This window comes from Eucyclogobius newberryi, unplaced genomic scaffold (genome assembly GCF_026437365.1).
Source record: "Eucyclogobius newberryi isolate DKJ021-1_F unplaced genomic scaffold, fEucNew1.0.hap1 SCAF_18, whole genome shotgun sequence".
NCBI classification, from domain to species: Eukaryota; Metazoa; Chordata; class Actinopteri; order Gobiiformes; family Gobiidae; genus Eucyclogobius; species Eucyclogobius newberryi.
The window spans coordinates 25,584,085-25,611,255 of record NW_027315812.1 but is presented as its reverse complement, the minus strand read 5'-3'; the positions used below and the strand labels follow the sequence as shown (position 1 = coordinate 25,611,255).

At 42.8% G+C, this 27,171-nt stretch overlaps 1 protein-coding gene and 1 long non-coding RNA gene across 5 annotated transcripts in view; both read left to right on the top strand.

Moving 5' to 3' along the window:
- arhgap21a (Rho GTPase activating protein 21a) overlaps positions 1-27,171 on the top strand; it is a 98,497-nt gene that overhangs the window by 55,783 nt on the left and 15,543 nt on the right. For 3 of the 4 annotated variants that reach the window (XM_072451175.1, XM_072451176.1, XM_072451173.1), the window contains exons 4-13: positions 15,154-15,246; positions 16,601-16,679; positions 16,886-16,940; positions 21,091-21,114; positions 21,910-22,978; positions 23,606-24,223; positions 26,308-26,436; positions 26,662-26,764; positions 26,836-26,872; positions 26,977-27,096. In XM_072451175.1, the coding sequence (XP_072307276.1) occupies positions 15,154-15,246; positions 16,601-16,679; positions 16,886-16,940; positions 21,091-21,114; positions 21,910-22,978; positions 23,606-24,223; positions 26,308-26,436; positions 26,662-26,764; positions 26,836-26,872; positions 26,977-27,096 (2,327 nt within the window). The remainder of the gene's footprint in view (positions 1-15,153; positions 15,247-16,600; positions 16,680-16,885; positions 16,941-21,090; positions 21,115-21,909; positions 22,979-23,605; positions 24,224-26,307; positions 26,437-26,661; positions 26,765-26,835; positions 26,873-26,976; positions 27,097-27,171) is intronic. The other variant, XM_072451174.1, reaches the window with a different exon arrangement.
- Positions 144-2,609, top strand: LOC140364809 (uncharacterized). The gene is made up of 4 exons (XR_011927735.1): positions 144-469; positions 1,111-1,263; positions 1,454-1,610; positions 1,913-2,609. It is a non-coding gene; the product is annotated as an uncharacterized lncRNA (long non-coding RNA).

Genomic DNA, 27,171 nt, shown 5'->3' with positions numbered 1-27,171 from the left:
TTCACCCTACATGCTATAGACGTTTCACCCTACATGCTATAGACGTTTCACCCTACATGCTATAGACGTTTCACCCTACATGCTATAGACGTTTCACCCTACATGCTATAGACATTTCACCCTACATGCTATAGACGTTTCACCCTACATGCTATAGACGTTTCACCCTACATGCTATAGACGTTTCATTGACAAGAAACGAATTACTAGTGCTGAAAAGCTTGCGGCAAAACAGTCGGTCTGTGGGCAGCATGGAGAGGGTGAGGATGACGCTGAATCTACCACATCAACTCTGCCACCTTCTCCCAAACGACTGAGATCTACCACAGATGTAAAGACAAAATCATCTAAAAAGTCAAGCGATGTACTTCCTGCAGTTTGCATCATTTGCAGAAGGTTGATCGCTGTATCAAAGAGGCTCTCAAGACAAAGAAAGATAAATTGGTCCAAGCTGAAACTTGAACTGCTGGTGAGTAGATTATATATTGATTATTGCATGTGTGTTTTCTCTTGCTCGTGGTAAATAGGACTAATCACAGTGAAATAAGTTGGCGAAAATATACATAGATAAGATAAGATATTCCTCTATTGTCCCACGTGGGGAAATTTCATTGGTGCAACGCAGGAAGATACAGAGGCAGATACAGAAGAACAGATCACTTATAGGAAGTCCGAAAAACACTTTCAGTAGAAGATCTCCTATAAATAAATAAAAACTCCCATAGACAAATAAATAAATACATAAATACCATTGCATGTGATCACGACAGTAATTGCACATGAATATGTGTCACGACAGCACATAGATTGCACATGAATTTCACAGTAATTGCACATGAATTCCAACAGCAATTGCACATAAGATAATCCTTTATTGTCCCACATGGGGAAATTTCATTGATGCAACGCAGGAAGATCCAGAGGTAGATACAGAAGAAAAGAACAGATCACTATAGGAATATGTGCCTAGTTTATTACATGTAGGTGTAGATGTAATGTACGTAAGACTGTATGATGATGTGAGTTGAATAAAAGGGCAATACAACTTTTGCGATTGTTTACTGATTGTGCTCACCCTTGATTGAAATTCTTTTACTTCTCCTTTACTAGGAAGTTTGGTCAAAGCAGCTGAATAAAGAGCAGATGAATCCATCCTGATGTGTACCAGAGGTAAAGATTGTGTTGCCATTGAAGGCACCTCTATCACAAGAGGTGTTACAAAGAATACTCAAGCTTTCCGACAAAGAAGACAAGTGATGAAAGGTAACATTTTGGTAATCAAATAAAATATATATATTTCCATATATTTAGATAAATTCATAATTTAATTGAAAATTATTGTAATGACTACACGATAATTTTAAAGACGTTTGAATCAAAGCAAATTTCTGTTTGTAGTGAGCTAGTATATTTCAATCACTGACCAATCACTGCATTTCCTTGCTTTATACAGGTTACCTAAAGTCTGGGAGTATGGCGATGCATATACAGCATTCTGTGACACTGTGTCATCCGGACACGACTGATTGAAAATCAGGAAATCCTCAGAAGATGCTCTTGTCCCTGTTCCAGAAATTCATCAAAAAACACCATGGTCATGGAAGTTACCGGTAATTAAATTATTCTTATTGTTTATGAAAGAAAACAAGAGACGATCAGATAAACATCACAGCTATGTTTATTCATGAAATTTCATTCAAGATCAAACCAATCCAGTTAGCTACAGGAGTCTACATATTTTCATTCATTTATTTATTTATACAGGGAAAACCCAGTGAGAAAAGTGGTTACCCTGTTAAAACACAACACAAAATAAACAACAAACATAGGATACTAAAACACAAATAAAATAATAATTCTAAAACTAAAACACAAATAAAATAGTAATCTATCAATACTCTAATTTTTACAGATCCGATCTTCTGAAGAAGAGATTACAGCGAGACTTACCACAGCTGAATATTCACAAACCACCAAGAAGAAACCTGAGTGAAATGGTTTCCACGGAGACGACAGGACTTCTCCACCAGGATTTTTCAACTGAAACTGATATGTCAGTTTCTGAGATGTCATGTAGTGATGGAGAAATGGTGCCAGAAAGTGGTAAAGATGCAGCACTGCGAGAGCTCTCAAGGACAGTTTACAGTGCAGGTGTATCACTGAAACAAGCGGTCAAGAGTGCCCCTAGGATGGATGAAACAAGCGGTCAAAAGTGCCCCTAGGATGGATGTAAATCTGCCTCCTACATCAGAGGATCTAAATGTTTCCTCTGCCAGAAAGATTGTGCCAATTGAACTTTATAACTTACTAGCTTGGTGTGTAGGTGCTAGTGATAAATTGACATTGTCTAACATGGTAAATGTATCCGAGGAGGTTGATCTTTGTTTACTGTCAATTTGCCAAGATATATATTTGTCCTCAAAAGGTAAAAATCAAACCAGTGTTGTACTTACACATTTTGACATCAATCATACTTATATCATTCCTCTGTTTGTTTGTATATCCTATTCTGCAGAAAGTTTGCCTTATACTAGCTCGAAAGATACACATGTTAATTAACCTGTTTATCACGCTGTAAATACTGCTTTTATGATTGTAATTATTTGTTCATATTGAAAATACATTACAGAAAATGATATCCGTTCTATAGAATAAAACCTTTACCAATAGCCTATGTTTTCTTTCTTCAAATGGGCAACTGGTGTTGAAAGGGTTAAAATACTACTTTTAGATTATGTTTTTATAGTGTAGTATGAATCAAGAATAGAGAATTTGTAATTGTTGAAGCATCAGTTGAATACTAAATGTGGAGTAAGAGTTTTCAAGTGCGTAACGATAACATGCAAAATTGTTAAAATTGTTTTTTTTTACTTACGTTTGCTCTTAAACTGAAGCACCCAGAGTCTCACCACTTTACATCCTCCAAGAAAGTAGTAATGTCTCTGAGAATCTGAATTTCTGAAGTAATCAATCAAAGAATGAAAAAAATAAGAAGGTATGAAGATGGGTGTACACCCCAATTTGTCACATATTTGGGTAAACTGGCAACTTCGACACCTATTTTCTCAAATACTGGCAGAAATCATGCGGAGAACTTTTTCCCCCAGCTCAAGTACATCTTTGAGATTGGAAAACCACTTTTGAAAAGTAGTCTTGATGTGGTGGAGCGAAATTCATTTTCTAGCCACATTCTGAGTTACAGCCTATGGCCTACTAAGCCAAACAGTTTGCCAACCCCCTTCTAGAGTCAAGTCTAGCAAAGTATTATATCTTTAGATGGGCTGGCAAGTACATTAATTTGTCTTTGTTGAGCAGGTTTGAATCCTTTCACATTACAGACATTTTACCTTAAAAAAATCCCACACAGTAATCAAATTTTAGAAAGGGCATTGATCAATATCTATTCTTGAAAGTGAAAGAGCATTCATTAATTCCTTATTTGACTAATACTATGAACGCTACAAGTAGGGCATCCAGTTTGAGTCACGCTCGGGTCTAGTACAACTAAACTTCACATGTCGGCGTTGAAGGGTAACGCCGAAAAAGCCATTCTACGTTCTGCTTATGAAGTGATGGTACCGGAGCGCAGCCGGAGGAACATGTCCGAAATGTCTCTCCATCTGTTCAAATATTTGTTTTGCATTCAACTTGAAACTCCTTTCTGCACACACATACACCCAAAGCCTTCAGTTCCCCTTCCAGCTCCAGACTGCTTTTTCTCTCCATAAAGTTTGCACAGTGAAGGCAGCACAAGCAAACAGAATTCCCCTGTATTCTCCAGTGGGCTCTTTGATGCCCCACCTTGCTCCATCAAACTATGTCCAGACCAGCTGCCCAAGTTCCTCTTACTCACAAGTTTGGATTAGATTTATTATTATTCTGTGTATTTTGCCAAACATTGACCATGATCCTTATTGGTTTTAGATTTGATAAAACCTCTTTATAATAACTACACCTTAATTACCTTAATTAAGCATGAACAAATAGAAAAAGAAAGATTCAGGCTTAGTTAATCAAGGAGTTAGGAATTAGGCTTAGGGAATGAAGTAGTTACTGAGCTGGAATCATTCTTAATACACTATTTGTTCGTATTAAATGAAGCATTTTTTCATGCTTTAATAAGGCTGTAAAAGGTTGAGTTCTAAAGTGTTGCTCCGCTTGCTTGGTTAAGCGTGAAAATCTTTTGTTACTAAATGATCAGTTTGTAGCATATAAACAATTACTCTACAATAGCAATACTTTTCACTTGATTATTTTAATTCAGAAATTGCACTTTCATTTCAATTACGACATATCATTTGGGTTTATCGATATGATAACTTTACCTCAGTTTATACTAATTACAACTTAATTAGCCTTAATAAAGCAGGAACAAAGACTTACAATTGTTACACTTGAGTTAAGGTCAGACACATTTTGACACTCGCCATTTAAATGTACATTCCAGCCGCCCCTGTCCAGATGTGGGTCACTTGTTCCCTCACATGAACTTGAACTCCCTCCGGAGATAACTTGGCTCATAAAAAGAAACACAACACTGAATCACAACTTTCTGGCAGAAGAATGTCCTAGACAGTATCATCTTTTGTTAAAGGCGGATTTAGATTAGATTTAGCGTTCACTAAAAACTCTGACCTTTTTTTGTACCTTATTTTGAAAGTTTGTGTTAAGATATTTGTTCTGAATTTTGAAAGCCTTGAAACAGTTACAAGACTGTTAAGCAAATGGAACAAATGAGTTTACAAGTATTTCCTGATGTTAAAAGATGGCCTCTATGCTGTTGATTGCAATGTATCTGTAAGAAAGAAAAATAAAGTGTCTATATCATAATCTCCAATTAAATACCAATACTGTGACATCTACAATCATAATAGTTTAATGCATTCTTTATTTAATGCATTTTTCCTGCAATGTGAAGCACTTTGAATTGCCTTGTGTGCTCTACAAATTAACTTGCCTTGCCTTAAAACTGACCAATCCTCACATCCTTCCTGATTTCTTCACTCAGCGTTGACAGTGCGTATTGACAGACCATCACTCTCTGTATGTTCTAATGTTTCTGCGGTGATATGTCCACTGCATGCGAGCGTAGGACGGGCTTCAGTTTTGGCCAGGTGTACAAAGATGTCAGCCTGTTCACAGAGGTCGTGTGTCGGCGGTGCAGGTGCTGGAGAAGAGTTTAAACTTTCAAAGTCAAGTTGTGTTTGGACGCGTCAGTGTGGACTGTACGCTCGAGGATTCATGGGAATGGAAGAGGAAAAAGGCAGAGTTACTGTATTTGTTTCCACTATGGGTTTCTCTGCTGTGTTTTGTGGGCTGCAATTTACCCTAATGTCCAAACCGTTCTGTTTCAACTGTAGTTTTTTGGGACTCTTCTTTTTAAGGTGCACTGACGTTTCTGCCACTTTCTTGTCTCTTTGGATGATTTTCTATTATAAAATGTATCTCCACAATGATAGGTCAAGTTACAGTTCAGATCTGTGGAGAGTAAAGCTGTAGGTTTGAAGTTGCTTAGTCAATTAAATTGGACAATGTGTCTTAGTCGATCAACATTTTTATTAGTGGGTTCATTGTAATGGGATTATAAAGATTTGGGACTAACTTTTCAAGTTTACGACCCTGCGGCTGGCTGTTCATAGAGCCTGGCATATGTGCTGTCCACTCAACCACCAAGCGGCACAACCTCTAGTTTTCGTACACTCACATAATGTGGCTTAAAGCTTAAACCCGAATGACCCAACTATAGACAGGCTGCGAAATAGACGGGGGCCCGGGGCCCGCAAGCAGTTAAATCTCCGGCGGGCCCGCGGTTTGAAATAGGAGGGGCCCGCCGTGCCCCTCTTCGAAAAAAATCAAGATTTAACTAGTAATTTGGCCATATTCGGGGCATTTTCATCGCTTAAGTTTCGTTTTGACAGACACGCTTCTCATTGGCCGAGCGGTCTCCGTGACGTAATATCGATGAAAGCGGGCATCTGATTGGCCGCTGCGTTCATGTTGCGTTCACGTGTCCTCGGAAATGCCCGGTCTAATTTTCGGGGCAGTGTAAGCGGAAATTTCGTTGTTACAACGCAGTAGAACAGGAGGAAAGGACAGATTAATAGGAAGTTTCAAAACACACTCTTAAGAACTCTTATGAACAAAAACAAAAAACTCTTATTAACAAAAACTCCTCTCCTATCTTAATAGGGAATGGAGGGGGGGAAATAAAATAAAATAGATAAATAAAAAGATAAAGATAAAAATAAGATAATAAAATAATGATAATAGAATAAAATAAAATACAATAAAGTAAAAATAGCTAGTACAAGACTAGGTAATACTACTAGCAGGTAAGTAAACCGAATTAAAACAAAATGGAACACTCTTATTTACAGGTACAATGTATATATGTCAGTAGTTTATTACATTATTATATTGAATTAAACGGTATTGAAAGATCATGATCTCTCCCGCGCGCGCTTGTGGGCCCCTGAAATTGCTTGGGGGCCCCCTAGGCCCCTAACTTTGAAAATCTATTTCTCAGCCTGATAGATCTCAAACTTGTACCAAAGAGCCATGCGAGTCCTTAAATGAAGCTTCACGATGAGAGCTGATTGGCTGTCCGGTGGTTTCCTCTGATCACTTTGTGCTAGTCGACAAAAAAGTCACGCATGTGGATATTAGTAATGCGGTTTGTGAGAACTAAGAACTAGTTAGACAGATTTGTCCTTTCTTCTTTCATGGTTTGAAACTCTGGTGCTCCTTTCAACCCACTCAAATTCCTGACACATACATCATGTCTTTATTAAGCATTCAATGTGAACCAACTAATCGTGTTTTTTTTTCCTGGAAGAAATACTTGAATTACATTTTAAGAGCTCTTTCTGATTCCAAAATGCAAAAGTCATATGAAAACATGTGTCTTGTTTGTGTAAACTTGTACATGTGTGGTAGTGAGTGTGGGAGCCAGGCAGGATTGAGTGGTATTACTACAGAGTTAATGCAGTACTCTGGCAGCAGGCCCAGCCCTCTGTAGAGTCACACAATCACAACAAAACAACAGGAGCTGAGTGAGCGGGCCACACACGCACACGCACACACACACACACACACACACACACACACACACACACACATCCAGCTGTGCACTGCTGGACCCACGCCAACGACAGCCAAGCCACAACATGGACGCCACATAGAAAAGTGTACATTAAACATGTGAAGAGGAAATGCAGAATCAGAGTTTATCAACCAAACACTGTACTTACTGATGAATAATTAGATGTTGAGGTACCTGATTTTCAAACCGCAAAAGGGGGAAGTATGTATTTTAATCTATCTAACTAGTTCCTAACTACCACAACCCTGTTGGCTCATTGTAATTATTTGTTTGCTTGAATATTTGGGCACATTTATGGCTTTAGAATAGCTTTTCAGACAACAAAGTGAAACTGGGGCGGGGTGCCGACGTGCAGGCAACCAGAGCACTGCTTACGGCTTTTACTTCTAGATAAAATACTCTATTATTATTTATTTGATCAGCTATCGGCCTTAATTCATTTTTCACTGTGGCCCTCAGAGGCAACCGTTGTTGTGATTTTGGGCGTTACAAAAATAAATTTAATTGAATTCTCCTGCAGAGGTTGATATTTTGTATTTCTCTGACCAGCCGCCTAAAGTACATGCAGAAAGCTTTATTTTAAAACACTTGAGTACAAAGAGGGCACCTCAGAAAACACAACTGCACTACTCACTTATAGCAAAGTGCTGTTTTAACAGTACAGTTGTGGGGGAGAAAATATACAAAATAAAATGTAAAGTCAAATACCAGCTTTAATTATCGGTTTAAAATGATTTTTTTTTTTTTTAAATAGACTCTTCACTCTTTCTCTCTACAATTGGACAATGTCTTCTCAGTTGACCAACATTTTTATTGGTCAAACTAATTATTTATAGGCATTGTAGAGTTTATATGAACAAGAGCAGAAAGGAGAAATATTTGAGTGAGTTTAGATGGAATTTTAAGTGAGTTTTATCTTTTTTTTTTCTTTTTAACATATTCAGGTTGTTTAATAGCATTAAACAAGGACTTAACTGTACACTCCAAAAAAAAACTGCATGAACCTGGCATGAATCTTACCTCAAGCAAGCGCGTACACATACCCAGTTTGAGAACCACTTCCCTACTGAATCATACCTGATTTTGTTCTGAATACCCCCAAAACTTTACAACAAGAAAACCATTCAAGCTTGCCAGCAGTAAACCATTCCATTTAATTTACCGTAAGGTCCATAAACATAAATGATGTGTTAAGTGGAAAAAAATAGTCACTTTTACCACATGCACTGGCAGGCCGCTGCTACTGTTTGCTTAATCTACTCTACTTTTGCTTTGCTGAGACAGTTGGGAGCATTAAAACATCTAAAGCTGTAGCTTTTCAATTTTAATCCTGCTCATCCAGATGTGGCCCAGGGAAACTCGCACAATCCAATTTGTACAGCCGAGTTGGGACACACAGAGATGCATCGGGAATCTGGTGATGCAGTACTTACTCTATGCAGTAACAAGTATTAGCTTTAGTGCCTGTAAACATACACAATCTGACTGAATGTACCAGGAGATGTGGTCATGTTCATTTTAGAGGCTACACTGCCTTCTGCTGGTTACAAACAGACTTACATGTAACCTATGTGTTTCCTGGAGAGCTCCCACAGTTTCCAGGAGAGCTCCCACAGTGAAGGAGAGCGCCCACAGTGAAGGAGAGCTCCCACAGTGAAGGAGAGCGCCCACAGTGAAGGAGAGCTCCCACAGTGAAGGAGAGCTCCCACAGTGAAGGAGAGCTCCCACAGTGAAGGAGAGCTCCCACAGTGAAGGAGAGCTCCCACAGTGAAGGAGAGCTCCCACAGTGAAGGAGAGCTCCCACAGTGAAGGAGAGCTCCCACAGTGAAGGAGAGCTCCCACAGTGAAGGAGAGCTCCCACAGTGAAGGAGAGCTCCCACAGTGAAGGAGAGCTCCCACAGTGAAGGAGAGCTCCCACAGTGAAGGAGAGCTCCCACAGTGAAGGAGAGCGCCCACAGTGAAGGAGAGCTCCCACAGTGAAGGAGAGCGCCCACAGTGAAGGAGAGCTCCCACAGTGAAGGAGAGCGCCCACAGTGAAGGAGAGCTCCCACAGTGAAGGAGAGCTCCCACAGTGAAGGAGAGCTCCCACAGTGAAGGAGAGCGCCCACAGTGAAGGAGAGCTCCCACAGTGAAGGAGAGCTCCCACAGTGAAGGAGAGCTCCCACAGTGAAGGAGAGCGCCCACAGTGAAGGAGAGCTCCCACAGTGAAGGAGAGCTCCCACAGTGAAGGAGAGCTCCCACAGTGAAGGAGAGCTCCCACAGTGAAGGAGAGCGCCCACAGTGAAGGAGAGCTCCCACAGTGAAGGAGAGCTCCCACAGTGAAGGAGAGCTCCCACAGTGAAGGAGAGCTCCCACAGTGAAGGAGAGCTCCCACAGTGAAGGAGAGCTCCCACAGTGAAGGAGAGCTCCCACAGTGAAGGAGAGCTCCCACAGTGAAGGAGAGCTCCCACAGTGAAGGAGAGCTCCCACAGTGAAGGAGAGCGCCCACAGTGAAGGAGAGCTCCCACAGTGAAGGAGAGCGCCCACAGTGAAGGAGAGCGCCCACAGTGAAGGAGAGCGCCCACAGTGAAGGAGAGCTCCCACAGTGAAGGAGAGCGCCCACAGTGAAGGAGAGCGCCCACAGTGAAGGAGAGCTCCCACAGTGAAGGAGAGCGCCCACAGTGAAGGAGAGCGCCCACAGTGAAGGAGAGCGCCCACAGTGAAGGAGAGCTCCCACAGTGAAGGAGAGCTCCCACAGTGAAGGAGAGCGCCCACAGTGAAGGAGAGCGCCCACAGTGAAGGAGAGCTCCCACAGTGAAGGAGAGCTCCCACAGTGAAGGAGAGCTCCCACAGTGAAGGAGAGCTCCCACAGTGAAGGAGAGCGCCCACAGTGAAGGAGAGCTCCCACAGTGAAGGAGAGCGCCCACAGTGAAGGAGAGCTCCCACAGTGAAGGAGAGCTCCCACAGTGAAGGAGAGCTCCCACAGTGAAGGAGAGCTCCCACAGTGAAGGAGAGCTCCCACAGTGAAGGAGAGCTCCCACAGTGAAGGAGAGCTCCCACAGTGAAGGAGAGCTCCCACAGTGAAGGAGAGCTCCCACAGTGAAGGAGAGCTCCCACAGTGAAGGAGAGCTCCCACAGTGAAGGAGAGCTCCCACAGTGAAGGAGAGCTCCCACAGTGAAGGAGAGCTCCCACAGTGAAGGAGAGCTCCCACAGTGAAGGAGAGCTCCCACAGTGAAGGAGAGCGCCCACAGTGAAGGAGAGCTCCCACAGTGAAGGAGAGCGCCCACAGTGAAGGAGAGCTCCCACAGTGAAGGAGAGCTCCCACAGTGAAGGAGAGCTCCCACAGTGAAGGAGAGCTCCCACAGTGAAGGAGAGCTCCCACAGTGAAGGAGAGCTCCCACAGTGAAGGAGAGCGCCCACAGTGAAGGAGAGCTCCCACAGTGAAGGAGAGCTCCCACAGTGAAGGAGAGCGCCCACAGTGAAGGAGAGCTCCCACAGTGAAGGAGAGCTCCCACAGTGAAGGAGAGCGCCCACAGTGAAGGAGAGCTCCCACAGTGAAGGAGAGCGCCCACAGTGAAGGAGAGCTCCCACAGTGAAGGAGAGCGCCCACAGTGAAGGAGAGCTCCCACAGTGAAGGAGAGCGCCCACAGTGAAGGAGAGCTCCCACAGTGAAGGAGAGCTCCCACAGTGAAGGAGAGCTCCCACAGTGAAGGAGAGCTCCCACAGTGAAGGAGAGCGCCCACAGTGAAGGAGAGCGCCCACAGTGAAGGAGAGCTCCCACAGTGAAGGAGAGCGCCCACAGTGAAGGAGAGCGCCCACAGTGAAGGAGAGCGCCCACAGTGAAGGAGAGCTCCCACAGTGAAGGAGAGCTCCCACAGTGAAGGAGAGCGCCCACAGTGAAGGAGAGCGCCCACAGTGAAGGAGAGCTCCCACAGTGAAGGAGAGCTCCCACAGTGAAGGAGAGCTCCCACAGTGAAGGAGAGCTCCCACAGTGAAGGAGAGCTCCCACAGTGAAGGAGAGCTCCCACAGTGAAGGAGAGCTCCCACAGTGAAGGAGAGCTCCCACAGTGAAGGAGAGCTCCCACAGTGAAGGAGAGCTCCCACAGTGAAGGAGAGCTCCCACAGTGAAGGAGAGCTCCCACAGTGAAGGAGAGCTCCCACAGTGAAGGAGAGCGCCCACAGTGAAGGAGAGCTCCCACAGTGAAGGAGAGCGCCCACAGTGAAGGAGAGCTCCCACAGTGAAGGAGAGCTCCCACAGTGAAGGAGAGCTCCCACAGTGAAGGAGAGCTCCCACAGTGAAGGAGAGCTCCCACAGTGAAGGAGAGCTCCCACAGTGAAGGAGAGCGCCCACAGTGAAGGAGAGCTCCCACAGTGAAGGAGAGCTCCCACAGTGAAGGAGAGCGCCCACAGTGAAGGAGAGCTCCCACAGTGAAGGAGAGCTCCCACAGTGAAGGAGAGCGCCCACAGTGAAGGAGAGCTCCCACAGTGAAGGAGAGCGCCCACAGTGAAGGAGAGCTCCCACAGTGAAGGAGAGCGCCCACAGTGAAGGAGAGCTCCCACAGTGAAGGAGAGCGCCCACAGTGAAGGAGAGCTCCCACAGTGAAGGAGAGCTCCCACAGTGAAGGAGAGCTCCCACAGTGAAGGAGAGCTCCCACAGTGAAGGAGAGCGCCCACAGTGAAGGAGAGCGCCCACAGTGAAGGAGAGCTCCCACAGTGAAGGAGAGCGCCCACAGTGAAGGAGAGCGCCCACAGTGAAGGAGAGCGCCCACAGTGAAGGAGAGCTCCCACAGTGAAGGAGAGCTCCCACAGTGAAGGAGAGCGCCCACAGTGAAGGAGAGCGCCCACAGTGAAGGAGAGCTCCCACAGTGAAGGAGAGCTCCCACAGTGAAGGAGAGCTCCCACAGTGAAGGAGAGCTCCCACAGTGAAGGAGAGCGCCCACAGTGAAGGAGAGCTCCCACAGTGAAGGAGAGCGCCCACAGTGAAGGAGAGCTCCCACAGTGAAGGAGAGCTCCCACAGTGAAGGAGAGCTCCCACAGTGAAGGAGAGCTCCCACAGTGAAGGAGAGCTCCCACAGTGAAGGAGAGCTCCCACAGTGAAGGAGAGCTCCCACAGTGAAGGAGAGCTCCCACAGTGAAGGAGAGCTCCCACAGTGAAGGAGAGCTCCCACAGTGAAGGAGAGCTCCCACAGTGAAGGAGAGCTCCCACAGTGAAGGAGAGCTCCCACAGTGAAGGAGAGCTCCCACAGTGAAGGAGAGCTCCCACAGTGAAGGAGAGCGCCCACAGTGAAGGAGAGCTCCCACAGTGAAGGAGAGCTCCCACAGTGAAGGAGAGCTCCCACAGTGAAGGAGAGCTCCCACAGTGAAGGAGAGCTCCCACAGTGAAGGAGAGCTCCCACAGTGAAGGAGAGCGCCCACAGTGAAGGAGAGCTCCCACAGTGAAGGAGAGCGCCCACAGTGAAGGAGAGCTCCCACAGTGAAGGAGAGCGCCCACAGTGAAGGAGAGCTCCCACAGTGAAGGAGAGCGCCCACAGTGAAGGAGAGCTCCCACAGTGAAGGAGAGCTCCCACAGTGAAGGAGAGCTCCCACAGTGAAGGAGAGCTCCCACAGTGAAGGAGAGCTCCCACAGTGAAGGAGAGCTCCCACAGTGAAGGAGAGCTCCCACAGTGAAGGAGAGCTCCCACAGTGAAGGAGAGCTCCCACAGTGAAGGAGAGCGCCCACAGTGAAGGAGAGCTCCCACAGTGAAGGAGAGCGCCCACAGTGAAGGAGAGCTCCCACAGTGAAGGAGAGCTCCCACAGTGAAGGAGAGCTCCCACAGTGAAGGAGAGCTCCCACAGTGAAGGAGAGCTCCCACAGTGAAGGAGAGCTCCCACAGTGAAGGAGAGCTCCCACAGTGAAGGAGAGCTCCCACAGTGAAGGAGAGCGCCCACAGTGAAGGAGAGCGCCCACAGTGAAGGAGAGCGCCCACAGTGAAGGAGAGCTCCCACAGTGAAGGAGAGCTCCCACAGTGAAGGAGAGCTCCCACAGTGAAGGAGAGCTCCCACAGTGAAGGAGAGCTCCCACAGTGAAGGAGAGCGCCCACAGTGAAGGAGAGCGCCCACAGTGAAGGAGAGCGCCCACAGTGAAGGAGAGCTCCCACAGTGAAGGAGAGCGCCCACAGTGAAGGAGAGCTCCCACAGTGAAGGAGAGCGCCCACAGTGAAGGAGAGCTCCCACTCCCATGGACAGACAGGCTGTAGATGGTCCAGGACTAACGTGCATCCATTTGCAGATAGAGACTATGAAATCAGAAACAGTCAGGATAGAGAGTCATCTACTATAGCAGAGCGTCCAGCCAGATGAGAAGCATTAATAACACTTTGTTGAGTTTAGAAGTCAAAAAGTCAAAACAGAAAATCTCCAAAATGTGACACTCAAATGAAGCATTTGAGTGTCGTATCACTGGGTTCTGCTACATCCACTGTACAGTATTATTATTGTGTGTCCTTTGGTAAAACTGCCTTCATGTCTGTGTACACTGATGATGCGTGAAGTGTATGGTTCATTGTTGTAAAGTGCTTTGAGTCCCTAACAGCAGAACCACCCTAGAGGAATTTTAGCCTAATTTTAAGCCTGATTTGAGGCGTGGCTCGAGTCTGCAAATGTTGTTCATTTGTCATCCCTGCTACAATGACAGTAAGTATGCGTTACTTCCAGAGAACACACGGCTCCTGTGACCTTTACAAGAAGGTTTTATTCACTCATGTTTCTTATTGTTTCATTTTTGCTCTGAATAAGTTTATATTCAAAGAACAGCTGAGCAGTGTATTTGTTTACATTAAACCCTGTTCGATCACATGACACTCGATCAATCACAAGTCCTTTCATTTCCTACAAATGGTCATTGTGTGGTGTTGCTGTCCTTCAGGTGGATGTGATAGAAATCATAGTTGCAGAATACGATGTCTTTGGATTTAAAATGCTCTAGTGTGCAGCCAGCTGTTGCTGTAACACATTACATTATAGGAATGTTTTCTATCTTGTAAAGAAATGAATTATCAGTGCAAGTTTCCGTGTTACTTTTAGTGTTCAGGCCACACACTATCACTGAGTCTGAGGCAGTGCTACAGTAATGTGCAGGTGTTACTGAAGCTGCGCTCTCAAGAACAGGACCAGCGCTGCACAGAGCTCCCTGAGGAGACGAGTATGATCTCTGGATGTTCCTCTTCCTCTCTACGCCCTCAGCTCTCACTGCTGACTGCAGGCCATATCAGATTGTGGCTTATGTTCTCAGGGAAAACCAGCCAAGCTCTAAACCTCCTTCATATGCTTTATTAAAGTTGTATCACGGAATATTGAAAAGGGTGATTCTCTTGATATTAATATGAGAACCTTTATTTGTCCCATGAAGAATTCTAGTGTTTTTTCTAATGGTCTTTGTAAACAAATGTACTAAACAACCTGATTGTCATTGTGTGGTAGTGGTTATTCTCGATATGAAACTAGAAACCATGGAGACCAAGGAGAGGCTGGTCAGCACAGTGTGACCTCTGTCCTGTCCTGTGTCACTCAGACACATGTGATCAGAGAAGGTGTCACATAAGCAGCACTACTGTCTGTTAGGGGCTGGGCCTGGGGGTTGTTTGTTTCATACATTTAGAAGACGATTAAAACATTGTTTCAAAGTTTAAGATTGCTGTTTACCCTCATTTCTTATCATTACAATTCTAATGTATTTTATTTTATTGACTTTTTGGATGAGTGGTTATAGAGGTAGGAGCTGGCAACCTGGCCATGCAGAATAATTCTATCAAACCCCTGCAATTGAATAAATGCAAGCAGGAGACAAGTGGCAGGAAAAGCTACATAGGGTCCAAAGTCCCGCACAGCACCTGGTGTTGCCCTTTAAGTAACCCACCACATTTTTTATAGTTTTATCCCATAAAGGTGAATAAACAAAATGCTGAAATAGACTTACCACCTACAAGAAAGGGGTGTTGTTATTATTATTATTATTATTCTATTTTTGACTAAATCGCCCTAGTTCTGTTCTCTTCCTCTCTGTGTGACCAAGTGTGCTCCTTCTTGTTGCCAGGGAGACAGCGGAACCGTCTGGAGCCAATGGACACGATCTTTGTCAAGCAAGTGAAGGAGGGAGGCCCTGCCCACGGAGCCGGACTCTGCACAGGTCTGATGCCCGCGCCGCTTCACATCTGCAGCTGATTCCACTTCTTCCCCGCTGTAACCTGCCGGGCCAAACACTTATGAGTTAGCGAATAACAGATGGGCTGCTTCGTGGGAGGCTGAACACACTGTATTATGCAAACTGTTATTGTGACCTTAGCTAATTTCTAACTTCATCTATCAAGCAAGGAGGGATTTCTCATTTCACATGCCAAAGTTAAGGTTATTGTGTGGTGTAGTGTATTGTTGTGTGCACATTTACTGGCTTAAAATTACTCTCAACATAAATCACATTCATAATAACTGTGTGTTGTATTAGCATGTCAGGGGCAACATAGCTTTTGTTTATTTCCCCATGGTCATTCCCTCTGCTGCCAGTAGATAGAGAGTTAGCTCCAAACCCTAAAATCCTGTGCCTGACTAATAGAAAGGAACGTGTGCTTTTTAATGTATGCATTATTCTAAGTTCTAAAACATGAGATCAGAATCAGAATCAGAGGTACTCCAAAGCAGGTTTAATGTCCAATAACAATACAAACGATGCATAATATGTGTCTTTAACTGTGATAAATATACAATTAAAAACTATGATAAAACTTCACAATAGTTTTGAATTCATAACTAAAATTGCAATATAATACTAGATCAAAAAGTAAGAATATTAAGAACACATCAAATAGATAAATAAAAATGCAGTGTAGTCCAGTTTATGTGTGCATTTTTTCCTCATTAAAATGCATCATACTTTAAATGACTTTACTTCATGTCATATTACCTTAATCTTAGCAGGAGAGGTATACATGAGGTGTAAATAGGCCGTTTACATCCTTATCGCCTGGGAAACCGCGATCGAGAGTGAGTGCACCTTCATGTCAGCGTTAGGACCGGAGTCACACACTGTGTCTGAGGAAATGTTAAGTGGTCTGGACAGCCCTTCAGAACTGTCGGCTTTTATCTGTCCCATCTCCTCTCCAGGGAAGCGCCGAGCTGCCTTTCCCACTATTATCTCCTTTCTACCCGAAACACACCGTCGCTTCTTTACTCCAAAAAGCATTCAAATACACTCTAAACACCAATGTTATGTTGAAAACCTGCTAACCCTTTAATTAAAACTCTACAAATATGTCCAGAAATGCATAGTTTCAATCTTCTCCCAAATATTCATAAACATAAACATATGAAAAGACATTCTTGTAGCAAAGACACAAACGAAAATAACCAATAATACACTTTAATTTAAAAAAATTCTCAATCTGGAAGCCTTCAGTCTGCCAGACCTTATTTGGTTTATAATTTGTTGAGAAATCTCAATGTGTAATTGAAATAACCATTTCAAGATCAACATCCTTTTTCCCCAGGGGATCGCATAGTGAAGGTGAATGGAGAAAGCATCATTGGAAAGACCTACTCACAAGTCATCGCTTTGATCCAAAACAGGTACAAGATCCAAAACCCATACTCGGATGCCTCATTTATTTAAAAAAAGAAATTAAATGCTAAAAACATTCCAGCATACTTCACCTTGACACTTGTTCTCATTAAAAGACTTGATTTCTGAAGGACATGTTCAACCCCTGATTCTAAACAGATTTTATGATATTTCTCTGTATCTCCCGTCTCCTCTCCCACTCCTGACTCATCAGCGATGCCTCACTGGAACTGTGTGTGATGCCAAAGGACGAGGACATTCTGCAGCTGGTATGTAGAGAATCCTCTGTCACCTTCTTAGTTGGAAAGACAGGTTTTATAGATTTTTATACCAGATGGAGGTGAAATTCTATGGTGTCCCTGGCAAAAACTCTGTCCTTGCTCCTGTAAGTATCTGTAACTAACTGCTGGGAAGAATGTTACTTCTTGAATCAAGCACTATTCGTGACCAGGAGTAGGCCACTCAAGATAATTAGTAGCACCCTTTATGTTTCCTTTTGAACAGTGTCGTTTCCTTTTAAGTTTTTTGGGCCAAAATGTCCAAAATCAGTTTTAAATTGCATGAGTATTTACGCTGCATTCAGGGGTCTTCGATGACCTTTTCTGAAATGCCCCTGACAATGCCTGTGCACAGTCAGTAAATTGGTGAAGGTCCATGTGTAGTATTCAAGGCTTTTATAGCATGTGTTATGCTCCAACTTCCTTAAAACTCCATATATCACTGGATGCAATCTCTCCACCTCCCATTCATTGTAAATATGTCATAAATTAATTAGAAAATGTTGATAATTGACTTTGACAAATAGGCTTGCTTAAAATGAATCACTGCAATTAGGTCAGTAATCAGGCTGATAATAATAATAATAATAATATAAAGCATGAATCAAAATTTAATTTAATTTGAAATAATTTAGGAATTGTTTTTTAATCTAATCGAGACCCCAAAAAATGTAATCGAATAGCTAGCCTTTTTTTAAATAGCAGATATTGTTGGCCCTAAATGAGTCATCGCTCATCCTTAAAATAATCTCAACTACAATAAAAGTTCCAACTAGAAAATCTGCAATGGCTGAAGCCCCCCCCCCCCTCTCTCTCTCTCTCTCTCTCTCTCTCTCTCTCTCTCTCTCTCTCGCTCGGCTGGCTCCGTCCCAAAATTCTAAGTCTAAAGAATAAAGTCTAAAGAATTCCGCAGACACTCATAATGCCCAAATTCATTTAAATGGGGAAAACTGATACTTTTAAAAATTCAAAGTTGTTCAAATGTCAAAAGTAATAGCACACGTACTACTGCGAAAGCGATTGTAATGAGGTATAACATGTTGAAATCGGTTGAAGCGTTAAGGAGTTGAAACTGGCTAAATGGAGTACTAATACTTTTGCAAATTCTTGCAAATTCTGTAAAAAGTACAAGTATTTCAAATTGTCAAAAGTAATAGCACACGTACTACTGTGAAAGCGATCATAATGAGGTATAACTTGTTGAAATCGGTTGAAGTGTTAAGGAGTTGAAACTGGCTAAATGGAAAATCATGGAAAATATAATAATAAAAAATACGTGAAATACGTCACGCAGACACTCAATTAATTGGTTGGTCTTCAAAACCTTGCTACACTCATCCTCTCCCCGTTTACAATGCACTTCTATTAATGAACAAGCAGACTATGACTTTACAGTGGCTGACCTTTCCCTTAACTCTCCTTTACTTACCACTGCACTGTCAGTTTAGCAGCAGTTGCTAAACCCATTTTATTGGAATAGAAAAGTGTCCTGGCTTGACCTCACCTCAGATGACTCAGCCTCTTTAACAGATCCAATAGAATCTACTGCCTAGAGGAGTTCAGGGATGCTCTAAAGCCCACGCCACACTCAGGCCTCCGGACCCTCCAGGCTGTAAACCAGCTCCAGGCGGATTCACCCTGGGAGCCACACGATGGTCACAACTGTTTGGAGACATTTCTGGAGGAGAGATGTAGCTCCGTTTCCACTGTGTCGCTAAATTCCACACATAACTTGTTTAGCTTTGTTGCCGCACACCAAAAGCCTCAGAAATGTTCTGCTGGCTTTTGGGGTGAAACTGAAAAATAAAAGAAGACTGAGTTGTTTATTTTTTCAGTTGATTCCAAAAAGAAAATCCTGCTGGCATGAACCATATTTGTTTTTATGTATAAAGATATACATTTTAAAATTAATATATATATATCTTGAAAACTAAAATTTGGCAAGGAATCATTTGTTCATTTTCATTATGTTGAACTCAGTTGATGTCAGATGGTAAAAGCAATTAATTGGATACGGTTCATCCAAACCAAAAAGGTTTTTAGGAAAGCATTTGTCAATATTCTACTAGTGTTATCACAATATAAACATTTCAACCTAGATTTTAATACTAAAGATTAGGCTTGATACTTCAATATCTGTTCTATATCACTTTTTTAACACTTTTTCGACAATATACTGTGATAATAGTACTTTTTCTTTCCATTTGGAGTTATATTAGATCTGATAAAGCTCAAGATCATTCTAAAACTGTTCAGGAAATGTTACATTAATACATTACATTTGATCAAATGTATCTATTTCAAATTTGACTCTAGATTTAGTATTTTGACACTTAATTTATATTTTCTCTTTAGAAGCCTTCCGTCAAAATATTTTGGAATATTTTATTCAGTTAAAATGTATTTTAAGCACACAATGCACAGTAGGTTAAATGTTTTGAACCATCGACTAATTGCGAAAATAATCCATGACTAGTCAACCACTAAACTATTTGTCTGTTGTATATCTGATTTTCAATACTTTTGACAGCCCTAAATCCTACTGTAAGATTCTACACACTGCACCTTTAATTCAACATTTTCTAAATAGAATCCACTCATAGCCCACCACCAGTACGTCATAAAGTACGTATTCGATCTGCACCATTTGCATGAAGTTTGATAACAGCAGTGTTTACTTTGTGCACTGACCAACATTGGTCTGGCAGCGCGCTGAGGGAATGCGGCCACTGTCAGCTGACTCCTGTCAAAGCAGTGTTTACAGAAGGCAGGGACAGAGCCAGAGCAGAGTGCGTCAGGCAGGGCTGGACCAACCATCCCGTAGAATCACAGGAGGCGACGAGCACTAGCGTGTGCTTTCAAGTGCTGCAGAAATGCTCCCAAAGCCAGCGCGCGGGGGAGGGGCCACAGTACATCCAGCAGGTGAGAGTGACATGCTGAGTATGTCGAGGAGGAAGCTATTATTAAAAGTAACGGCAGGATGACGGCCATGGTAACGGGAGTGCTGGGGGACTGATTCTCTGGAAATTTCAACAATCATTGGTCATGGGGCAAGAAGGAGACGTTTTGCTTCTTGAGGATATGGGACAACATTTGGATCAAGGATTTTATTTATTTATTTATTTACAAGGATGTGATCTCTGACAAGCACAACGGTTTAACTCTTGCCACAAAGGGTCAGTAAATTAATGTTTTTTTGTTTTGTTTCCTCAAGTACTTTTTCCAAGTAAAGAATTGAGTATACTATAACAGAAGTAGATCATTTTACATTTTGTTCATTGTAAATTGCAATATTGAACTTATGCCGGGTGCACACATAATGCATGGTGAGTTATAATGCATGGTGAGTTCGGCATGTGTTTTGAGCGGGCACTGCCCATTACACTACGGTGCAGTGTGCTCTGTATTTGACTCACGTGAGAACTCTCCAGGTGGTTAGAGCACTCGTCTACACAAACCAACCCGAAGTTGCAATAGTAGCGCTTTGAGAGGAAAAGCACTTTACAATTGTATTATTATTGTGTGTTTTACTGTGTATTGTGTATTAATATTATTATTATTATTACGGCTGCACCTGCCTTGGAGACAGCGTACACCCGGCATAAAGCAGTTTAGTGATAGAAAGGGTTCATTTACTTCCTGTTCAATACTGCAGAAGTGATTGTCCATGCCATAGTGGCATTTCACCGTAAAAAGCAGCAGAAATTCATCCATGTGGTTTTATTTTTGAGAAGTAGCCATGTGCTTCAGTTGTTTGAGGATGACCTCAAACATGCATTTTAACCCTTTCTTTTATAATTCTTCTGTAACACATTATAATAACTACATTATTATTGTAACTATGATACATACACCATGAACAAATAATTTTATTTCTAATGAATAGTTAGGCTTAGTTGCTACTTAATTCTCTAACACCTCGCTCCTTAACTAAGTAGTTACTTAGCCTGAATCATTCTTTTATTAAGGCTAATTAATTGCAGCTATTACAAAGTGTTACCAACTTTTCTTTTAAAATGACTAATTCATTACAATTTGAATCTGTCATAGATTGTTTGTCATTTAAAGTCTTTAATTCTAATTCTCTTTTATCGCTTCTGCCTTTTTCTCTGCTTATCTTTCTCTTACCTGTGGACTGCAGTTTTCCAGGGATATCACTGCTCTGGTAAGAAGAGAACCCCAAACTAACGCTGTCTGTTTACTTCCCTGATCATTCCATTGTAGGTATTATTATAGTTGAAAAGCACCATCTCTTTACTATGTTTTTTGGCTTGTTTTGTACTTTCCCTGAGGACGAGTGCAGTTCTGTTAAATGCTTGTCATGGTTAATATCAAGTGTCAGTGCAGCTGTAATCTGACACCTGAGGTAGGGCACATTTGATTAAAGTCCAACCCGACCACTCTCACTCTTTCATTTCGACAAAGCTATTTTGCTGTCAACAAGGATTATTATTATTATTACTTTGTGTATTTTTATGAATTCAACTGGAGATGTTTTATGTTGTGATAGTATGTGGACAGAAGTAGCTGTTACTGAACATAAGTGTGCGTTAGGGTCTGATCATCAGTAAGCAATGTTAACTAAGCTCTGGGATCTTATTGTGGACTTTTCAGTCTGGTTTTTTCCAAGTCCTATTTGCTCATATTTTATCTGAAAGATTCTGTGCATTCTCTTCCCTCATAGATTTAGTACCATATTCAGATGTCAAACATTACTGATGGTACTGAACATATATATATATTTAGTTTTATATTTATGTAATTTTAAGACGTAGACACATGTTTTTTATGTACCTCTGATTTCACATTTCCAAATTTTCAGTTTGAGAACCATCTAAATTTGCTTAACATTATTCAAATTAAGATGGTGGAAAAATGTCTCACGCTAATACATGTCATGTGTTTCAGCATTGCCACAGCTCAGCAGACTAGTGACATAATGGCCTTTAATTTGTTGCAGGCGTACTCCCAGGATGCATATCTCAAAGGGAATGAGGCGTACAGCGGAAATGCCCAGAACATCCCCGCGCCCCCTCCCATCTGCTACCCGCGGATAGAAGTGAAGGCTGCTGCGTCCATGGCCCAAGGAGCTGTCCGAGCCACCGAGAAAAGCTACAGAGTCGAAATCCCCGTCCCTCCATCTCCTCCGCCTCCACCGCCGCCCCCCATCGCTGTAAATTCTGTGCTTTGCAATGACATAAGGACTCCAAGCCATCGGACTGAAGAAAACCGGCATGTTACGACGGCTGAACCCGCAAAACCAAGGTCAACCGTCCCTTCAGTATCTGGAGGTGTGCAATTACAATACCCTTCTCCTACAGATACCGCCATTTATTCACAATCTCCGAAAAGTGCTCAGAACTACCCCGAAACGTTATCGCCAAACCTCCCTGTAATCTCACAAGGAGCAAAAATGTCGCCCAATAACTCGCCGTCTCCGTCCGCTTCCAACACCCCAACGCACCAAAACATCGACTGGAAGAACTACACCACGTATAAAGATTACATCGACTCCAAAAAGCTGCACACGTACGGCTCGAGGACAATACAGCAGCGCTTGGATAGCTTACGAGCCGCGGCTAATTCTAATGTTGACTCGGCGTACGCACAGCCGCACACCCCGCCACCGCCGAATTCCAGTCAAAGAGTTTTCAGTGCACAGGTCCGATGGAGAAGCGCGTCACACGATCGCGGAGCAGACGCACTGCACAAGTCCTGGGGTCCCTTGCGAAGCGTCTCCCAGGAAAGGCTGAGCGGAGGAGAGAGGACAGCAGCGTCGTCTTCAAAGAACTGGCATCGGAGCGTGTCCCAGGATGCAATTCCAACCTCGATTCCTGCCCCAGCAGGGGTCGCCAAAACGAGGACACGCTCTTGTGATTACATCGGACATCAGCAGGTTTCAGAGTCGGGACAGTGCCTGAATGGAACTGTGGATGAGAGAGAAAGTAGTGGAGAGGAGGGTAAAGCGAGCAGAGAGACAGCAAGTGGAATTACAAACACGCCAGTCGCTGCTTCTGTTTTTACTAAAGGTAGGCTTTTTATTTTAAACACCATATTTGTTGTACTGTCGCAAGCATCTATACAAAGTGCACTGAACCAATTAAACATAGTGAAAAATGTCAAAGATAGTCATCTGGACATTGTTTTTCAAAATCAAGACATTTCAACTTACATCCAAAAGTCATTTTCAGTCTGATGGAGCTGGTCTGAAGTCACTCCTGGACAAATGAGGGAGTAAACTTGTTGCAACAATTAAACAGTTAAGTTAATGACCAATGAAAATTTGAGTTGAAACCTATTTATAATTATAAGATAATCATTAGGGATTCAACGAGACGCCACAAGATGAGCCAAGAAAATATTACGACATCATTTATAACAAATTAATTGTGCCATTCAGTTCAGATTTTTTTACGTCACACTTTATTTTACGTTAATGAACTACAGCTTCTCAAGAAATGTAACTCACCAGAGCTTAACCCTTTGTGGTCATCCCTAATAATAATGTTCCAATAAAAGCTAAAAGGCCATTTTGTTTGAACAACAAATGGTCATCACATCGTACATAGCCACTACTTGACAGTGTAATGTTGCTATTTAGTCCAAATCCATGTGTCAATAATTGTTAACTCTCATGGGACGTCTCTCTCCTCCAGGTACCGATCCATCCAAGGCTGACGGTCTCATCATGCGGCCTTCACGTTTGCCTGTCAAGAACTCTGACTTCTCTCCTGCCTTATCCTCTGCTCCTGCCCCTGTGCCCCTCAAAGACCAAAGAACCACCATCATGGGGAACCACGTAGGCTACTCCTCCCCTGTGCATCTTCTCAGGACCAGAGCCGACAGTCTGAAAATGGAAACCCGGGCTGAAGGAGGACTAGCGGCTCGATCCTCCTCTTGCTCCGGTGTGTCGTCCAAAGTAGCCATGCAAAGACAACAAACTGTCCCCACGAGCGTCTCAACGACTAACGGAGCAATAGCACAACAACCAAAAGCCATTTCTACTATAAGGACAAACATAGAGGGTGTGGAAGGACCTGATGCGACAGTGGTGGTTTTAAGGCGAGACAGAAAGTCAGACTCACAGCCCATTCGACCCCCATCCTATGTTTGTGCAGTGAATGAACGTAAATGTGGAGAAAGGCCCCCCGCGCTGGTGAAAGCAGGTTCAGAAGGAGCCGTGTGTCGGGAAATGCACTTCAGGAGGCTGGAGGATACGAAGCAGAAGACTGGATCACGCCTGGATGGCTCCCTGGACTCCATACCGTTCATTGGTAAAATAGTTTGTCATTGACTAAAACATTTCAAACGTTTCATTGCTGCAGGATTTGTCCAAATTAACATTCCAATTGAAAACTTGCTTGTTGACAGGGTTTTTCTACATCGTATAAGATGTATAGATGTCAGCCTATATTAGACAGCACACCAGTAGGCTGAGGCTAGTTCTACTTTCTAATGCACACAAGGCATAAAAGAAAAAAGAAAAGGTTTTGACTTGAACTGCACTGGTTATATAAAAAAAACTTGCAGTGCTGTCCAGTGGTGGAGTGGTTAAGGCAGCCGCTCTTATGTCATTCTCCATGTGCACTCGGCCACAGTGTCATGAGTTTAAATGCCTGCTCCGACAGTTTACTGCATGTCCTCCCTTCTCTCTCATCCCCATGTCACACTCTGTTGTCCTGTCTAATAAAGGCCTTGTTTTCAGACAGTTCTGTTCATAACTAACAAGAACATGGTGGGCGAATGCTGTTGTATTTATAGTGTGAATTCGAATGCCACTTATGTCTGTAAATAGCTCTAACACAAGCATAACAGAAGAACTGCAATTGAAAAGGAAAATGGTGTCTATGTCTGGTATGTAGCAGATACTTAAAAGACTTTGCACTGTGCGTATTCAGCAAGTCAGGTGTTGTGTTTGACCTATAGGCTCTTCCCCCTAACAATTAGGTCACTTTACCTCCACTTTTCTTTGACTGGTGTATTCTGTCAACACGGAAAAGACTCAACAATGCAAGTATCTTATGGCATTTGGAACTATGACTATGACTCTTTGACCGAGTGACACTGTTCTGCAGGCGAGGGACGTGTGCAAACCACCTCTGGTATCTGAGTAGCACAGAAACATGTATAAGTGGTGCAGTAGAATAGAGTTGTAACCCGAATTAATACTCCAGTCCCACCCACTGCACAGGAGGAACGGAGGAAACTCGAGAACATTGTCCCAACTGTGACAAAAATGTGTGTCGGTAGTAGTCCATTTAATTTATTGCACAGATTTGACTAAGTCTACTAATTGTGTCTAATCGATTATAAAGATAATTGTGGTCATGTTTTGATAATTGTAATGATCAAATGGACTAAACAGACTCCAAAACACAAACAAAATAAATAGTTTATTTGCAAATCTTCTCTTTCTAGAAGGCGTCCTGGTTTGAGCCTAGTTTAGTCCAGATATAGACTCCTGTTCTAGCCCTGCTTTAGGCCTGGTCTAGTCCTGCTTTAGGCCTGTTCTAGTCCTGCTTTAGGCCTGTTCTAGTCCTGCTTTAGGCCTGGTCTAGTCCTGCTTTAGGCCTGTTCTAGTCCTGCTTTAGGCCTGGTCTAGTCCTGCTTTAGGCCTGGTCTAGTCCTGCTTTAGGCCTGTTCTAGTCCTGCTTTAGGCCTGGTCTAGTCCTGCTTTAGGCCTGTTCTAGTCCTGCTTTAGGCCTGGTCTAGTCCTGCTTTAGGCCTGGTCTAGTCCTGCTTTAGGCCTGGTCTAGTCCTGCTTTAGGCCTGGTCTAGTCCTGCTTTAGGCCTGGTCTAGTCCTGCTTTAGGCCTGGTCTAGTCCTGGATTAGCTCAGAATTAAACCAAATTTAATCCCAATGTCAATGTTGTCAATCTGCAAGTGTGAATGCACCTGAAGAGACACTTAATAACAAAGACGGTGGCGCAATGGCAAAGATTGACAAATATTACACTTAATGAATAAATATTTACTTAATTGTATCTATATCAGGTTAAAAAAAGGTATTTAAAAAGTCTCAATAATCGTTTAACTCATCGACTAATCAAAAAAAATAATCAACTACTAAAAGAATCATTAGTTGCAGGCAGCCCTAACCTGAACATCGATTCATTTATATTCTTTATGACTATTTATTTATCTATAATTGATTCATTCAGTTTGCCCAAAGTGTTTTACAGCTACAGTTGCCAATTTCCTCATTTAGTTTTATCAGCTGTTAAACAAACATGCCAGTGTGATGTCATGTCCTAGACGCTCATAAAGCTATTATCTTTTTCAATGCTTTTGTTTAAGCCGATGTGTCACCAGCTCCATTTGTTTAACTTCTTCCTGGAAACATATGTCTTTTCCTCAGATGAACCCTCCAGTATAAGTATTGACCAGGACAGTGCACTCATCTCCATGGCTCCCACCATCACCACCATACCACCCAGCCCCACCTCGCCCTCGCCTCTGATGCGGCGCCAGATGTCACATGACCAAGGTATGTTTATTCTAGAATGCTTTGACAAAAGAATGTTTTTTTAACCAGGCTTTGATGTCGTTCATACTTAGTTTTTATTTGTCAAAACCGCCTTGACTTTTCATATTTTGTGTTTATCTGTGGTTAATCTCAGTTTCTTCATTCAAATTGCATTTCTGCCTCTGTTCAAGAATCTAGAATTTGTTTACAGACAGACAATATTTATTCTGCTCTTCTGTATTTCAGATTCTCTGCGACTCACAATTATTGACTCGGACTCGGGTACAAAAACAGAGCGCTCAAAATCATGTGATGAAGGCCTGGATAACTACAGAGAAGAGCGACGGGGGTAATTTTATCCTCAAACTATCAACTCTCAAAAATACTGCTTTTATTAGACTTGTTTTCTTATTCATTCAGGAGGTCATTAATTCCTGGTTTGAAGGGTCTGTGGAAGGTGAGTTGTACTTTCTCAAATCTGTGCCTGGTTTGATATGACTACTATTTCCTTTAGCGTAAAGTAAATTTAAACACTTAACAATCTATGTTTGTCTCTCGCAGGCTGTTGACAAGTCTTCAGAAGATTCAGGCTCCAGGAGGGATTCATCGTCAGACATCTTTTGTGACGCTACTAGAGAGGGTTTGCTGCATTTTAGGCAGCTCAGTTCAGAAAAGGGAAAGGTGGGTATCCATGGAAATGATTAAAAAAACATTTGACACATTACATTACATTAAAGTAGTATTTTCAATATTCAG